At 37.9% G+C, this 18165-nt stretch overlaps 2 protein-coding genes across 5 annotated transcripts in view; one reads left to right on the top strand and one right to left on the bottom strand.

The window, feature by feature from the left end:
* LOC137336197 (lysine-specific histone demethylase 2) overlaps positions 1-11831 on the top strand; it is a 77605-nt gene extending 65774 nt beyond the window's left edge. For both annotated transcript variants that reach the window (XM_068001642.1, XM_068001641.1), the window contains 5 exons: positions 6-122; positions 2438-2563; positions 3877-3999; positions 6749-6901; positions 9110-11831. In XM_068001642.1, the coding sequence (XP_067857743.1) occupies positions 6-122; positions 2438-2563; positions 3877-3999; positions 6749-6901; positions 9110-9193 (603 nt within the window). In that variant the 3' untranslated portion in view covers positions 9194-11831. The remainder of the gene's footprint in view (positions 1-5; positions 123-2437; positions 2564-3876; positions 4000-6748; positions 6902-9109) is intronic.
* Position 11832: 1 nt separating this feature from the next.
* The window catches only part of LOC137336223 (protein DEK-like), a 44874-nt gene continuing 38541 nt past the window's right edge, over positions 11833-18165 (bottom strand). For all 3 annotated transcript variants that reach the window (XM_068001645.1, XM_068001644.1, XM_068001646.1), the window contains one exon: positions 11833-12520. In XM_068001645.1, the coding sequence (XP_067857746.1) occupies positions 12509-12520 (12 nt within the window). In that variant the 3' untranslated portion in view covers positions 11833-12508. The remainder of the gene's footprint in view (positions 12521-18165) is intronic.

Genomic DNA, 18165 nt, shown 5'->3' with positions numbered 1-18165 from the left:
GGCAGGTTTTGATTACTGTTCCTCTAGCTCTCCTTCAGAAAAACACCATTCAGTTTTATCCACCTTTATCTGAAAGGAAACTTAAGGCTATCAACAGTCTAGGCCAAGGAGTAATTGAAAAGGTAAGTACAAATCCAATTAAATCTGGTAGCAACAGCAGGTTGACAAGATCGCGACTTTGCGATTAAATAAGTAGGGAATGTGCTAACTTGTTTGTTTAATTGCCCTGAAATGAAGTTTGGGAGATGACTGGTCACGTTAAAACAAATTGCCAGTTGAATATATAAAATGCACTAAGAAACTGTGTGATGAGACCATGCACTTAAGATGTTAAAAAACTAATTGCAACCTTGTTTATTTGTTTCTTTGAATTGTCAAATTGAGTTGAGAGTCTAGATGGCCTTAAATGTATTATTTTTTAATGCAAAGCAATTAAAGTAGTTATCACCAGAGCACTTCTTAATTACATTGCATAATTATCAGTCCGTTGATATTGGAAGATTGATGCTTTGTCTTCTTTGGCTGGTGATCTTTGGTTGGTGGCATTGTAAGCAGTGTAGATGAAAACATAAAATTACAAAGCAATATTGATAGATAGAATGGGCAAAACTGTGACAAATGTGAGGTCATCCACTTTGGATCAAAAAAGGATAGAACAGGGTACTTTCTAAATGGTAAAAAGTTAAAAACTGTGGATGTCCAAAGGGACTTAGGGGTTCAGGTACGTAGATCATTGAAGTGTCATGAACAGGTGCAGAAAATAATTTAGGCTAATGGAATGCTGGCCTTTATATCTAGAGGACTGGAGTACAAGGGGGCAGAAGTTATGCTGCAGCTATACAAAACCCTGGTTAAACCGCACTTCTGGGCACCGCACCTTCGGAAGGACATATTGGCCTTGGAGAGAGTGCAGCTTAAGTTTACTAGATTGATACCCGGACTTCAAGGGTTAAGTCACGAGGAGAGATTACACAAATTGGGGTTGTATTTTCTAGAGTTTAGAAGGTTAAGGGGTGATCTGATCGAAGTTTATAAGATATTAAGGGGGACAGATAGGGTGGATAGAGAGAAACTATTTCCGCAGGTTGGGGATTCTAGGATTAGGGGGCACAGTCTAAAAATTAGAGCCAGACCTTTCAGGAGTGAGATTAGAAAACATTTCTACACACAAAGGGTGGTAGAAGTTTGGAACTCTCTTCTGCAAACGGCAATTGATGCTAGCTCAATTGCTAAATTTAAATCTGAGAGAGATTTGGCAACCAAAGGTATTAAGGGATATGGGCCAAAGGCAGGGATATGGAGTTAGATCACAGATCAGCCATGATCTTATCAAATGGCGGAGCAGGCACGAGGGGCTGAATGGCCTACTCCTGTTCCTATATTCTTGTGTTCCTGAGAGACTGGCCTTATGCCTTGAATTGCCAACGATGACGTCCATATTTGTTTGTGAATTTAAATTTTCTTTTTCCTGGAAATAAATGAAAAACTTGAACACTAGTACCTTGGTATTCCCGGTGGGGGATGGCCCCTCAGACTTTGAGGCAATATAGTTGATTGACAGCTTAAATAAGCAAATCGGGCCCTGCGCCAGTTGTAGGACTTCGACTGCAATTTTGAGGTACAAATGGGCGGAGTGTGCGCTGCGCATGCTTTTCCCATTTGTACCAGGCGTTGAGTGACCTAAACAGCGGTCTTAAGGGGTCTGCTGGAGGCTGCTCAAAAACCAGCCAAGGAAGTTTTTAATGTTTATTTTTGTGGGGCCAGGAGGATGCTAAGAAAAAGGAATGGATGTTGTTTGGGCCTAATCACCTTGTCCTGTTTGTTCTTGCATTCTTTTTGTTTTTTTTATAAGATAAACGTTCAAAATCTGTGAATTAAAACCAAATAAGTAAGACTCAATACATGTGATGACTACTTTCAAATTGAACAGGAAAGCCAGTTAAAGATTACTTTGCACCAACCAAAATGTACTAGTTCTGCAGAATTATACTATTGGATTATTTTATAAATAATGTATACAGCTTGGTTTCTTTTGAATCCAAAACTATATTAACATCTAATAAATGTTAAGTCAACACAAAAATGTATTTTAGCAGAGAAAAGTTCAGCTATGTATTGGTGAATACATTCTTGAACCTCCTGGTGGTAAGGAATTGCAGTGTAATAGGAAGGTAAGAATTGTGCCAACAGTAGTTTCCAAAGATCACACTTTGTATGCTTTCATAATATTTCTCTATACTTCAGTCTCAATTTGCAGCCAAGGCCTGTAGAATTGTGTACTTTTAGAAAAATTTTAATTTCAGATCTTGTGCTGAATGCATTTATGACCCTTTAACTTCGAGCCGAAGGATCAATCTGGTTACTTGCTGGAAATGGATTATAACCCATATTTCTAAAGTAGCTAATCTTTTAAAATGATTTTTTTTTGGCCTTGTAGATTGCCCTACAGTTTCCATATAAATTCTGGGAGAATAAAATTCAGGGAGCAGACTTCTTTGGTCACATTCCTCCAAGTCCTAACAAACGTGGGTTGTTTGGAGTATTCTATGATATGGATCCACAAGTAAGTGAACTGGTTTTGCTATTTATGACTAACTGTTTAATGCATTGACTGATCACCTAAAGCTACAATAAGACAAAGAAGTTCAAAGAAAAAGCATAGCAATAATAGTGCAAAGAATAAGGGGGAGGGGGAGCAAAATAAGTTTGCTTTTTTAAAGAAAAAGAGGTTTCCTCACCCCTCTCAAGTATTAGGAGCAAATGTGATGCAACTGGTCCCTCAAACATAATTGATTGGCATGTTTATAGTGTAGAACTGATTTTGCTACATGGTAAAGCTATTGGTGATCTGAATTGACTGCATTTACATTGTGGGTGGATTCAGAGCACTGATGACAGCAGTGAAACAACTACACAGGCACAAGAAAGTTCAATTTTAACATCCCCTTCAGTACTGGCAAGGATGGTATTTCTTCCTTTTTTTGCATCAAATTCTCAACCATAGTCAAGATTCTTCGTCTTTATATATATTTTTCATAAAAGTTTCAAAGACCGCAAATTAACAACAGTGAAGCAAAGTAGATAATAATTAAGTATAACTGTTACTGCTATTATTTTGTGGTGATTATTTGTTATATGAGATCATTATTTTTCAAATCTATCCCAGTATCTTACAACCAAGTGGGTGACGGGAATGGTTGAGGAAGTTGGAAGAATACTGGAAATTCTTAAGATAGCTCAGCTGCAGCCACAGTTTGTGTTCCATAAAGTCTACTATCTTTCTAGTGATGGGATATTGCAGTTTGCATTGCAGACTACAGAGAAATCCCACCTAGGCTTCTGGACAGTGCAGACAAAAGCCATAACAACCAAGGGACTAGGTGAGGATCAGCCTGCTGTTTTCAGAATCGTGACTCAATAAATTTGTAAAGTTGCATCCGGGCTGGCAGCCTGCTACGAGATGGACTGCATTAGCACCATAAGAGTTGTCGGTGCTTAAGGAAGAGGCCCATATTTACACCAGAAACACAAGACCTGCTGCGATTACACCTCCAATATTGTGTATCAGTCCAAACAAACAGTTAGCAGAGTTTGAGTGGTGAAGCTTCATGTGCTGTTTCTTGGTAGTGGAACTCTTCCAGACTTGGAAATTTTCCCTGCAGACAAAAGTTCATACTTGCTGAACTAGAGCTGTTAAAAGTATGAACTAGGCCATAAGAAAGCAATAAACTTACCCATTGGCCACTTCTATGTCTAAATTCTTTTTGTTCAGCTCTCACCAAGTCAATTTTGAGGATTTTTTCCTTTGTCAGAAAGTCATGGATTATTTTTAAATCTCCTACATTCATCCCAATTTTATTTTAAAATCTTTTTCAGGGTGAGCATTGTGTTCTGATGTCTGTGATCAGTGGAGATGCAGTGGCTGTAATTCAAGATATGCAAGAGCAGCAAGTGGCAGAATTATGTATGAATGTCCTCCGAGAACTTTTTAAGGAACAGGTAATGCAATGCAGAATTTAAATACCATTAAAGGACTTGTTTAAAAAAAATCTGTTTTTCTTTCCTAAAACTTATCAAGGAATACTAGCAATTCTTATGAAGATAAATTGTTAATGCCTGCATAGTAAGTACAGCTTGCTGGGAAAATCCATACTTGTGTTGCACATCAGTGCTGCAAGTAATAGTTATCTCCCTTTTTCTTAAAACAAAAAAGAACTGTCAGCAAGTAAACCTCAGTTTCAAGCTAATGTCCAGGTAGGCAAAGTGAAAGAAAGGCCTGACTACCATCATTGATGCAATATGCTGCAGGCTAGACATGTTGACATTGGATACATTCCGAAATGTAATTGGTAGATTTGGTGATTTGTATAATTGCCAATTTTACTGCACGTTGCCTTGCTTTAAGATTCTATATATCCAGAAATTTTTTTCCAGTCTATTTGTTTCTTCTTCTCCTCCTCTCTCCTGATGGTGTTGACTTCTTCACCAAGTATGTTTCTTTGGGCAGTGATTGACTCACAGAATATGTGTCTGTGGTGGTGGCTGCCCTCCAGTAGCTTGCCAGAGTAGCCATTCTTCAACTCTGAGTCTAGTGTCATCAAGCTATCTGTTTGTGGAGGGCAACACAGCTTAGGTTGATTTTTATTCTCACCTGGTGTATAGTGATCAGAAGAGCGAAGCCTGGCTGACTTTCTAGCAGCAATACAGCCAATGATAGCGTTCCTCCCATGGCTGACATCAACTAACGCAGCAGACTAGGAATTAAACCTGAGACTTCCTGGTCTGTGTGGCTGAAACTGAAACTTTGCATTTGAGCTATCGGATGGCTCTGTCCATTAATAATCTTTCAAAGGAGTATGCTGCTAAAATGTGAGAAGGAATTAGTAATTTAAGTAGGATGAACTTATCAGACTATAGCGATAGTGCTTAGAGAGCAAGCTCTATGGTAATAGTTGTAATTGGTTACTTTTTGTTAACTTCCCTGCAAATCAAATACTTTGCTAACATACAGGGTGGCTGAACGTGGGAAGTGAATCTCAGGAACCAAATACATTGTCCTTTAAGTGTTTGGCAGCAGTCATTCCTCATTCTTGTCCCTTTCTGAATAATGTACTTTTTTTTTTCTTTTGCCATTGGCAGCTGTTTACATTCAGTTCTAGTAATTTAGCTGGTATATTTACACTTCTGTAAAGTTGGAGTCTCATTGATGAATTTCAGTTTGAAACTCAACCGTGGCACAATCTCAATCAAGATGAAATTTTTTCTTAATTTTTGCTGTTTTCTGCCATCAGGACTTTGCTGCTCTGCGGATATGTTTGTTAAAATCAATCTGGTTTAAATGTTGCAATAAAATGTGGTGAGAAGTTCGCAAGTTAGTATTTATTGGTCAAAGTTTGTAGTGTCGTGAGCAGGTCTGGTTGATGACACCAGGATTAAGATCTGCAAATGTTGCCGTGGTTCCTTCCATTGACCAATATCCAACCTTCATTTGTGTTATTTACCACTGCTGCATAACTTCTAGAAATTGTGACGCCTGCATCATTGTGAGTGGCAGGGCTTGTTCACCGATTTGTTAGAAGAAAATCCTCCAGACTAGAATGGATGCCCTTAGTCTTCCATGGTAGTCATGGGGAAGGAGGAAGTCTCCGAAAGCTTGTGAATTTAAAATAAAATTGCTGGACTATAACTTGGTGTTGTAAAATTGTTTACAATCTTCCATGGTAAACAAACTTCAAAGGCCAGTTCTTCCATTCTGCAACAAATCAGTACTAGGATAGCACCATAAGAGTGTACTTCTGACCTTTGTCTCAATACCTTGTAGATTTTGCACTAGTGTCTGCAACATCTCCTAGGGATGCAGAATGTAGTGATTGCCTTTAGCAGGGATAAAGACCAGCTGTCTGAAGGAACCCTCCATTGTAAAATGACTGACGTTAACAGGTGTCACCCAGAAAAGGATCTCATGGCCATATTACAGAACAAAGACAAAATGTTGGAAATACTCAGCAGGTTAATTAACATCTGTCGAGAGAACAAATCAGTTAAAATCCGCCAGTACTGAGATATTACAGAGGAACAGCATTTAAAAATGGAACAGAACAAGCGTGTGGGAAAAAAGTGTGTCTGGAAGTTTAAATCCTTTGAACAACAAACTCGTACTATTTAATGGTGGAGTATTCAGTTGGATATGGAGGCCAAATTACATTCAAAGAATGAGAAAGACTGTAACTGGTAGAGAATGATGTATTTGAGATTAAGAAAGGACTGAACAGTGGGTCATGTCACTAATATTTTACTTTAGAACTTGGGTTCAATCTAGTTCAGGCTAATGGGAATGAGTCACCACCATCAGTTTTGGAGTCCTGTGTTAAAAGCAAAAATTGGTTGTCTTGTTCAGAGACCATAAGGATATCTGGTGTTGGAACAGGAAACTTTCACTGGTGCTGTAGGAGTGCTCTTGTGACTTGAGCAAAGGTGTACTGTTATGCCCGAGTTGTGACATACCTGCTCTGGGACTGCTTTATATCGATATTAAGGGCTCACAATGGGAGAAAAAATGTTCCATCCCCCAACACTTGCTTGAACTCAAAAGGGCTTTTTCAACTTAAGTTCAATTCTTCAAAATTCAAACTCAACTTTTATTTGTATTCAACTATGAACACTGAATAAATTTTGCATTTACGATTGCAGAAACCTCACAAAGGGGAGAATGTATTAATTGCAGAGATTTTATTAAATGTCACTACAGGAAGTCCCAGATCCAATCAGATGCTTTGTTACCCACTGGAGCAAGGACCCTTGGACACAGATGGCTTACAGCTTTATAAAGGCAGGGGGAAGTGGTGAAGCTTATGATATAATTGCTGAAGATATAAAAGGAAAAGTGTTCTTTGCTGGTGAGGTAAGTAGATCATTCAAAATGGGATTGCCACTTGTGAATAATATGTAGGTTTTTAACAAAATTGTTCTCTATTGCATATTCCTAGTTGCTCTGAGAAGCTGGAAGTGTTACTGTGAACAAAACAGTGTATAAATGTGATGGTTCACAAAGTTGTGCAATAAATCAGTTTAGCCATTGTGTTAATGCTGCTTGTGGTTTTTATTACTGCTAAGATAAGCTCGTTTCACTGAAAAAAAAACATTGGTGAAAATAACATTTCACCAAAGATCCATAGACTTCACAAACAATTCATAAAACAGACCCAAGTCAGATGATCGTGGACCTCTTACTTCCAAATTGTGTTTTGGCTAGAATTAACAGCTTGGCCTTTAATAAAACCAGGTATTGGTTGTGCATCAGAAATTAAAGAAAAATGGGAAACTTTGCATTGACGAGCCATCTATCTGATTAAAACATATGAATGAGCTGAATCAGAACATTTAATCAGATTAAATATCACTACAAGAAAAGAATCTTGTATTTATGTAGCACCTTTGACATCCCAACCATTCCATAGTCAACAAATTATTTTGAAGTGCAGACACTTATGCGGCAGCTAGTTTTCACACAGCAAACTCTTCCAGGGCTGCTTCAATTTTAATATTCTTTTGCTAAATCTTCAAATTAACAACGCTGTGGTCTATGGACATATGACTGTTGTAAATAGAGGAATTATTCCACTGCTAGCACTTGCTCTGTCCTGTATAATGTACCCGAACATAAATGGATAGATTAAATTCTGGAGCACCTCCACCCCTATATAAACTTGTCACGCCAATTATACTCTCCTGCCAGTTCTGGTGTTACAGCTCTTCAGTGTGTTTCTGCCGAGAAGCTCCTAATATTCCAAGTTTTGCTAATAATATAAAATCAAAGTATTAAGCCAATATGCAAAATTCACTGCCCTCATTGTTTGTAATGTACTTAAATCTTAACCTTGCAAATACTACGTTGCTCTGAAATTATCTATGAAAAAAGTGTTGATTGGGAAATATCTTTTTCATTAATAACTTCTACCAGGCATCGGGACTCCTCTTTTCAAATGCTGCCAGAATTGGTGTATTTCCAGTCTATTTTAATCAATCAACCATATTACCATTCTGTGCTACAGCATGTGCAAAATTGTCCTTAAAATCTTAAAAGCTTTGAATAGCAGATTGGTCTTTATGTAGATGTGGTAAGATGCCTTCAAGCAAAGCAATTTTTTTCCTGTAAACTGAAGTGTGCAAATTACTAAGTTCAGTAATATGTAATTGAACAGCTAAATCTCTGATCCCATGAAAAGTGATGTTACATTTGGTAAATTTAGGTTGATCTGAAACTCTCCTTCCCAAAAATAAGTAACCTTTCCAGAATACTGTGCTTATACAAATTGCACATTTAAAAATGATATGGCCAGTAAATCTGAATTTGGATATCAAGCACTGTATAAACAACATATTAAAAACTCCAGATTCCTTTTAAACAATGAGTGAAGTTGGACTAATGTCACTCTGGTTAATGCTGCATTTTTAACCATTTTCTAACATGCATCTTCCAAGCAACACTACTTTGGATTGAAGAATCAGTATATACAATATCTAATGTTAAATGATATTACAACAAAGCTATGCATAACAAATACAATACTCGTTTACTTAAGATCTTACTATCTAGGTCTAATGTTTTATGCACACAGCCCAGCTTATTTATTTCTAAACAAAAAAGATGTATGTAGCAGCACTGTCGGTTACAATTGGCCAGAGTAAGCAGGTATGCCAGCATCTATAAAGACATTTATTTTTCATGTCAAAACCCTTAGTCAGAACTGAAAAGGAAAGAGAAGCAAAGAAACCTTTTTAGCTGCAATTAAAATATCTAAAACAACCTGTCTCTTCAGATGCTGATTGATCTGCTCTGTATTTCCAATTATTTTAGATTTCCAGCATTTCTTATAGCTTTAAATAAAGTAATATCTTTTTAAATGTTTATTTTAAATCGAGATAAGTTTAGACACGTTTGATAGGCTGGATTGGCTGCAGGGAGTTGATGGATTAACTCTCCATTATGGGCTTGATTCACTATTGCTTGTGCTATTCTACCTTGAATGAAGTTTCACCAATCAGAACATTTATAATTCCTGATTTGAATAATGTCATTTATGGTAAAGTATTTTTCTTTTTAATACAGGCAACAAATCGACACTTTCCACAGACTGTTACAGGGGCGTACTTGAGTGGAGTCAGAGAAGCAAGTAAAATTGCTGCATTGTAAATGAAGATTTTCTGTAATGTATAACATTCTCTTTTGTTAAAGGCACTAAATGAAAATGCTGTACATATGAATGGTACTGCACTTGTAAACAAATGATTGCTAAATCCCATAGGTAACTTTAAAGGTGAATATTTGTGCAGACCAAATACAATGAGATATTATTGGAAATCTGGTGTTTAAACCAAAGTTTGAATAATGTGGAGTACAAATAAATGTCACTACTAAGCCTTCAGCACATATTTGTATTATACAAATAAATAATGGGGGGGGAACCCATAAAACTTTTAAAAAAAATCTTTTGATCGAGACATGAAAAATACAGCATTAATGAACCCAAGAAGTTCAGTTCTATACAGAAGTGGTGAAAAACTGCCATCAAACCCATTTATATCAAAAATGATACAGAATGGGATTCACAATACTGTTAGATTTAAGTAACCTCTGCACATCGATAAGAGGGTGCATGGTTAAAAAGCCACCAGCTAATTCATAGGATTTGAAGTATTCAGTTCCTTTTAGTTTTTTGTTTTGTAGAATTAGCTTTGGATTCTAGCAACATGTTACAATAGTTGCTGCAAAAGCTGACCAGGGAGAGTAGAAATAGCATGTCAAACAAGGATTAGCTTTCTGCAGCAAGTCTAAATTCCATAGATTGGTATTTTTCTGGAGCCAGTGAATTACTTGTTTCAACCACTCCTCCCAATTGTTAACTTTATTTTCAGTCATCCATCAAAAATGTGGGTGCTCAAAACAGACTAGGGATACTATAATAATTCAAGGTAACATGTCCACTCTAGCTCAGTGAACTAATTGGAGGGTAAAATGTTCAGTTTATTTCTTCCAGAAAGGTTTCTAATTCTCTGACAGCAGTGACCATTAGATAATGTACCCAGTTACTTTTTGATGGCACTGAACAGCAGTTCCAAATACACAACAGATGCAGCTCTCAAAACCTCTATCCAGCTTTAACACAACCAGTTCAAGATGAGAATTACATTTTATTTCAGTCTAAGACCTATCTAGTCTTCACACTGTTTGCAAAACTCAATTCTGAGAGTTGGATAAGTTTTTTTAAAAAAAACCTAGGGCTGGTTGTCTGTTTTGCTCAGAGTAGATAGATAAATGGTTTACCTTCAATTACATATAAAAAGACACCCTCTATTGTATGAACCGTGTAACAAAAAAAAAGTTGACACTGCCTTTTTACTACTAGTCGACCTGAGCTGTCAATATTTATCGATTGTAAAGTGTACAGTATTTGAGATGAGCACGAGGATAACTATCCTAATATGGACAGAACTCCTGAATCTTTGATTTTATATATAGTAAAGTATGGGATTTTATAGACTGTATTTTAAAAGTTTTGTTTTTAAAAATCCTGTACATAATCTGATGTAAATATCTGGTTCATTTTGTTGTTGGGATCACCTTCTTTAAGTGTCTGTGCTACCTGCAAATGGAAATGAGTATTGGTACGGAGTTAAATTCTGTTGAGCATGAGCTGTTATGCCAGTTTGTTGCCTTTGTGTGATGCAAGGTAGGTAGGGGTAGTTTTACTTTATTATAAAAGTGAATGGACTAAATTAGTCTCATTGTAGTGACATAAGCATTACTGAAAACAATCTCAGGTACTGCATTCTTAACAGCTTCCCTCATGTTCCACTGGTCAATTACACTAGACTGAAACAAACCTCTAATGTGTATTGTGAAATATAGTTACCTCACCCACTTAGTTTTGTATCACAAGTTACAGAAGAATTCTCAAGCAGTTTTACTGTGCATCAGTACCTTGAAAGTGAATTGTACTGAATTCTACAATCTGGCACTTTCACCATGAGTTTGTGTTTCAGGTCCACTTTAAATCTGGGATCAACAATATGAGATCTTTAATCCTGAGAATTCCTGTTTAAAAATCACATACTGTTAAAATTATTATAAATATATTCTCAAATCCACAGTGACACTGGTTTGTTGCATGAGGACAGAAATCCTCATTTCTGCATGTAACTTTACTACAGTAGTTTTGAATAAGTTGTCACTCTACTTGGCAGAGTAGACCACAATACACAGGCACAATGTTTACCTAACAAGGATCCCTTGGAGTGCCAAAATGGTGTGACTGTAAAGTCTGGTCTACCTAGTTCAGGTGATTTTTGGATGAACAATTTATACACTTTATTCTATTATAAAGTAAAATACAATTCCAGTTTGCTTAACTGTTTATACCTAAATCTAGTCATTCTTAATTCAAAGCTGCTTATTTCAAATTCTGTGATTCCATCTTTTCAGCACTAAGTTTCCACTTTACTGTGTTGAAGTTGCTTAATTCAGATGAGTGGATTTAAGCACAAAAATGAGATTTATTCAGAGTAGACTGTAAACACTACTTTTAAGGAATCTGACCAGTGGGAGCTTTCTCGCATTGTGGTAACACTTACAGAATAGTCTTCTCAATGTAACTCAATTCATGTTCTGAACGTTTGTTTCCAATCATTTTAAATGGGCTTGCAGCAGGATGGATGTTCAACTTTTTGTACTTTTTCCATTGAAAAGATTACTTTCTGTAAACCAGTAATGGTTATGATCACTCAACTGTTTATAAAGTACTCAAATAAAAACCTCAACTGTCTTTTCTTAACTTGTGTACAAAGTAAGATTTTATTTCATCTTGAGGGGCAATTGTCAATACAAGTTCTATAAAATAAGAACTTAAGTTACAGAAGTATACATACTGCATCTCCAATAAAACTTACCCCTTTTACAAGATTAAAACCATGGCCTTGCTCTGAAAACATTTAAATACAAAACAAAGATCAAATTGAAGTCAAAGATAAAAATTAAACTGCTAAACAGCAAAAGATACAGCACATGCAAATGTGTAGCAACTTCAAGCTGGAAGAGGCTAAAATATTTTCCAACTCATTTAGCTGGACTCTAGCTGGTGAGAAATAAGACATGCCCAACAACCATAATTATAAAGTAATGAAGTTACTGGGTAATTTATTCACAGCTCAATAGATTCAAATGTACACTTTCATAAACAGGTTTTAAAAAAAGCTAGTACAGTACTAGAAAATTTGACAAAACAGATAAAACTTCACAAAGTCTTAAAAGTCAGCTATATAGGTTGAAAGATGTTCAATTTACATTGGCGTACAAGACTGATTCTACATAAATCCCACTGGCTTACAAAGAAATACATTCTCTCCTCATTTGTGCTGGTGTTAATACCATTTCTCTTATAATCCATGGGAACATGGTAGCAGTGCCTTCTTAACACTCCTCTGCTGGTTTCTTTGAACCAGGACAGTTTCATCACGAAATCAACTGAAAAATAAAATATTTAGAATCACTTAAGACAGCTTATGTAAAGCTGATCCTCCTATTCTACAAGAGTGTAGTATTGAATGTCCATTCCTATGACAGGTGATGCTAATTTCAAATTCTAGTATACCAAAGCAAGCTTATGCTTTCCTATTACATTCCCTGCTTGTACATATCTAAAACCAAATTTTATCTAACTTGGTACTAACAAAATAGAAGTTACTTTTTAACCTTGTTTTAAAAAAAATGTTCCATCAAGTCTGATCCTAACTACAATTTCAACCAAAGCTGATGGCGAGACAAAGCAAATGTCTACCTTGCTGTTCTGAATTATACAAATGCCAGCTTAACTGCCAGTCAGACTTTCATTTAATTCCCTTCATTACTAACTAAAAGACAAACATCCACAGTGTTTAGTGATAAGATGCCAAATATAATTTTCTACAATTTTGTATTTGGCAATGCTCAAAATATTTATGAATTTTACACCACTGTTCAAAAAAAAAAGGGGGTGCTGATAAGTCAGGTAACTAGACTAGGAAGATTGTTAGAAACCATCATAAGGGATATCACTGAGCGCTTGGATTCACTAATTTATCCTCTCAAGCCCTTGCAAAATCTTAAATATATAACCGATTTACCCCCTTAAGCTTCTCTCCTGCACTGAATGCAGTTCCAGTTTTTCCCAGTTCTCTCATAACTATATCCTCTCATCCCTGCTATCATCCAAATCAGGGACAGTCAACATGGAGCTGAATTCAGAAGAAATTATCAAATATTGTAGGAGATTTGGTAGGTGTGGTATATTTAGACTTTCAAAAGGGTTTAAGTGTCAAATAAGGGACTTGTGAAAATTCAATGCTATGGTATGAAAGGTAATTTGGCAGCATAGATAGAAAACAGGACTAAATGGACATCTGCTTCAGACTGGCAAATGTAGTTAATGGCAACAAGAATGCTCCTAGTTTTTAAGGGATTGAGCTGAGCAAAGATTAGAAAAACAAGCAGGGCTCAGAGGAGGTATGGGGGTGGGAGGGGGGGGGGAAAGAGAGAAAAGGCACATTGGTTAGGCTACATGAGTACTGTGCGCAGTTCTGGGCACTGCAGATTCACAGAATCATGAAAATTTACGTTTCAGAAAGAAGCCATTTGGCCCATCGTGTCTGTGCCAGTCGAGAAAGCCATCCAGCCTAATCCCACTTTCCAGCTCTTGGTCCGTAGCCTTGTAGGTCACAGCACTTCAAGTACTTTTTAAATGTGATTAGGATTTTTGCCTCTACCACCCTTTCAACAGTGAGTTCCAGATCCCCACCACCCTCTGGGTAAAAAAAATTCTCAACTCTCTTCTAATCGTTCTCCAACTACTTTAAATCTATGCCTCCTGGTTTTTGACCTCTCTGCTAAGGGAAATAGAGTGGATAGGAAGGACCTATCTAGGCCCCTCATAATTTTATACACCTCAATTAAATCTCCTCAGCCTCCTCTGTTCTAAAGAAAACAACCCCAGCCTATCCAATCTTTCTTCATAGCTAAAATTCTCCAGTTCTGGTAATATCCTCGTAAATCTCCTCTGTACCCTCTCTAGTGCAATCACATCTTTCCTATAATGTGGTGACCAGAATTACATACAGCACTCTAGCTGTGGCCTAACTAGTGTTTTATACAGTTCTAGCATAACCTCCCTGCTCTTATATTCTATGCCTCGGCTAATAAAAGGAAAGTATCCTGTATGCCGCCTTATCTACCTGCCCTGCTACATTCAGGGATCTGTGGACATGCATTCCAAGGTCCCTCTCTTCCTCTACACCTCGCAGTATTCTCCCATTTATTGTGTATTCCCTTGCCTTGTTTGACCTCCCCAAATGCATTACCTCACACTTCCTTGGATTGAATTCCATTTGCCACTTTTCTGCCCACCTGACCAGTCCATTATCTTCCTGTAGTCTACAGCTTTCTTCTTCACTATCAACCACATAGCCAACTATGTATCATCTGCAAATTTCTTAATCATACCCCCTACATTTAAGTCTAAATCACTGATATATACTACAAAAAGCAATGGACCGAGTACTGAGCCCTGCGGAACCCCAATGGAAATAGCCTTCCAGTCACAAAAACACCCGACCATTACCCTTTGCTTTCTGCCACTAAGCCAATTTTGGATCCAGCTTGCCACTTTCCCTTGGATCCCATGGGCTCTTACTTTTCTGCCCAGTCTGCCATGTGGGACCTTGTCAAAATCCATGTTGACGACATCAAACACACTACCCTCAAAGACCCTCCTTGTTACCACTCAAAAAATTCAAATCAGGTTAGTCAGACATGACCTTTCCTTAAGTCCATGCTGACTCCTTGATTAATCAGCCGTGCCTGTCTAAATGACGATCACTATTGTCCCTCAAAATTTTTTCCCAATAATTAGCCCACCATAGACGTTAGGCTGACTGGCCTGTAATTACTCGGTCTATCCCTTTCTCCCTTTTTAAACAACAGTACAACATTAGCAATCCTCCAACACCACACCTGTAGCCAGAGAGGATTTAAAAATGATAGTCAGAGCCTCCGCCCTTGCTTCTCAACAGCCTGGGATACATTTCATCCGGGCCAGGCAATTTATCTACTTTCAAAGATGCTAAGCCCCTTAATACTTCCTCTCACTATGTTTATCCCATCCAATATTTCACACTCCTCCTCAACTACAATATCTGCATCGTCCCCCTCTTTTGTGAAGACAGACGCAAAGTATTCATTAAGAACCATACCCACGTCTTCTGCCTCCACACATAGTTTACCTTTTTGGTCTCTAATAGGCCCTACTTTCCTTAGTTATCCTCTTGCTCTTTATGTATTTATAAAACATCTTTGGGTTTTCCTTGCCAATATTTTTGCATGCCCTCTCTTTGCTTTCCTAATTTCCTTTTTAATTTCACCCCTACTCATTCTATACTTCTCTAGGCTTTCTGCAGTACTGAGCTCTTGGTATCTGACATAAGCTTCCCTTTTTTGCCTCATCTTACCCTGTATGGTCCTTGACATCTAGGTGGGCTCTAGATTTGGGAGTCTCCCACCCTTTTCCTTTGCGGGAATATATTTGCTCTGAACCTTCACTATCTCCTTCTTGAATGCCTCCCACTGTTCTGACACTGGTTTACCTTTAAGTAGCTGTTTCCAGTCCACTTTTGCTAAATCACATCAGCTTAGTAAAATTTGCCTTTCCCCCAATTCAGAACTTTTACTCCGGGTCTGTCTTTGTCCTTTTCCATATCTACCCTAAATCTAACTGAACTATGGTCACTACCACCAAAATGCTCTCCGACTGATACCCCTTCCACTTGCCCAGCTTCATTCCCTAAAACTAAGTCCAGAACTGCCCCCTTTCTTGTTGGGCTTGCTACATACTGGCTTAAAAAGTTCTCCTGAATGCATTTAAAGAATTCTGCACCCTCTATACCTTTTACACTGATTTTATTCCAGTTAATATTAGGGTAGGTGAAATCCCCGACTATTACTGCCCTACTGTTTTTGCACTTCAGAAATTGGCCTACATATTTGCTGTTCTATCTCCCTCTGACTGTTTGGGCATCTATAGTACCCAGCCCTGTTGAAGTGCAACCCATCCGGCTTGTACAGGTCCCACCTCCCCCAGAACCGGTCCCATTGCCCCAGGAATCTAAAGCCCTCCCTCCTGCACCATCTCTCCAGCCACACATTCATCTGCTCTATCCTCCTATTTCTATATTCACTAGCACGTGGCATCGGGAATAATTCGGAGATTACTACCTTTGAGGTCTTGCATAATCTCTTTCCTAGCTCCCTAAAATCTGCCTGCAAGACCTCACCCCTCTTTCTACTTATGTCATTGGTGCCAATATGGACCATAACCTCTGGCTGTTCACCCTCTCTTACCCCCTCCCCCCCTCAGAATGTTCTGCAACCGCTCAGTGACATCCTTGTGACATTCACTTAGATGATTTCAGGAATGAGGGGATCTAGTTAATGATGAGACTTGAATAGACCTCCAGTTTTTCCAAGAGAAGAGAAGTTTGGGGGGGGGGGGGGGAAGAAATCTATTGTGTTGAAGAATGTGCAAGGGCCAATAGTGAGATTATTTTCACTAGTCAGCAAATCATCACAAGGTGGGAGGTTAAACTGTTTTCATGCAATAGGTTATTAGAATACAGAATGCATTATACTAACATGTAGCTTTGAAGCATTTAAATTGGAATAAAATATTATATCATAGAGGAACTGGATTAGAGTAGCAAGCTCAACCATGGAACTAACAGTGGGTAAAACAGACCAAATGGTTTCCTCCTGTGTTGAAATTTTTATGATCGTGATCCACGGGTAAGCGTTCAATTCTTAATACAATTGTTCAATGGCGTTGCTTGGGAGTTTAAAATGTTACACTATCTCCAAGGTAAAAGCACTTTAGTGCACCTTTGAAATCATAACCACCGTGGCGAGGTACTTCTTTCTTACCCTTCTCTCAGGAAAACAAAACTGCACAAATGACCACCATGAGCCATATTAGTTCCTAATCAGACAAAGCAGACTCACTAAGCTACAATGCAAGATGAGCATTCAGAAGATTATTAACCAGAAGCTCCAAGATTCAACAGGTCAGGAGACAGACTTTTTTTTTTGTTAGAAGTTGAAGAGCTTCATTCAACCTCCATATGCAAATAAATAACAATGAATACAGAAAGGTGTGAGACTCTGACTAAAATAGATCAGCTTACAGCACAGCACATCTCTGTTCAACAACATGTTTCAACAGGCAGTTCAATGATGTGCCAGGTAGCTGCCTTGTCAACAGCAATTCTCAAAGTAGACATGGCTTTACTAGAACATATGAATCACAGGACTGGAAGAAAACAGTGATACATAAGGGTGCTCACAAACTTCAAAAATTGAATTGGTACCAAAAAAAACCTATCCTCTTATTTTCCTTGGCAGTCTGTTCCACACAATTGCCATCCTTGGGGTCACATGGTGTCTATTCACTTTCTTTTTACTGTATCAAGTTTTCTCTACATATTATGTAGTGCTATAAAGCTGCAAACAAATTCACAACTATACTGAAACAAAAATCTCTACGATCATTTCATGAAGTGAAACCCAGCCGAAATTTCATCCCAAAAAAAACAATGGTATAGCCTTTAAACTGACCGATTCACTGCCTGCTGCTTGGATGTGCATCACCAAGGAATTATATTTACTAACCCTCCAGGCTGAGATGGGCAAAAGTTACTGTTTTAAGAATGAGGAATTTAAAATCAGATGAATGTTCAAATGGACTCATCACAAACTTATTCAATGCATAACTCAGCCCCTAAGGGGCAAGAACTGCCAAATGCGTGATCAGACCTTCCAGGTCCTTTTCGCAAATCTCAACACAGGATGTAGCCCAACTACAACAACTTACCAGTAAACCAGGAAACAGTCCCAACACCTGGAAGTAATATAGGGCAACTAGGATATTAACCCCACAATGTCCTGACACAAATTCAATCTTTTTCACTTGGCATTACATGCTTTTGAGAAGGCAAACATAAAGAAGCCAGAAAATGAAATGAAGCTCAAGCATGGACAACAATTTGGTATATCTGGTCCTCTATCTGCAGCAGCTCATTCAGTATCTCAAG

Source organism: Heptranchias perlo, chromosome 2 (genome assembly GCF_035084215.1).
Source record: "Heptranchias perlo isolate sHepPer1 chromosome 2, sHepPer1.hap1, whole genome shotgun sequence".
Lineage (NCBI taxonomy): Eukaryota > Metazoa > Chordata > Chondrichthyes > Hexanchiformes > Hexanchidae > Heptranchias > Heptranchias perlo.
Note: the sequence above shows the minus strand (reverse complement) of the source record. Positions and strands in the feature narration are given on the sequence as shown.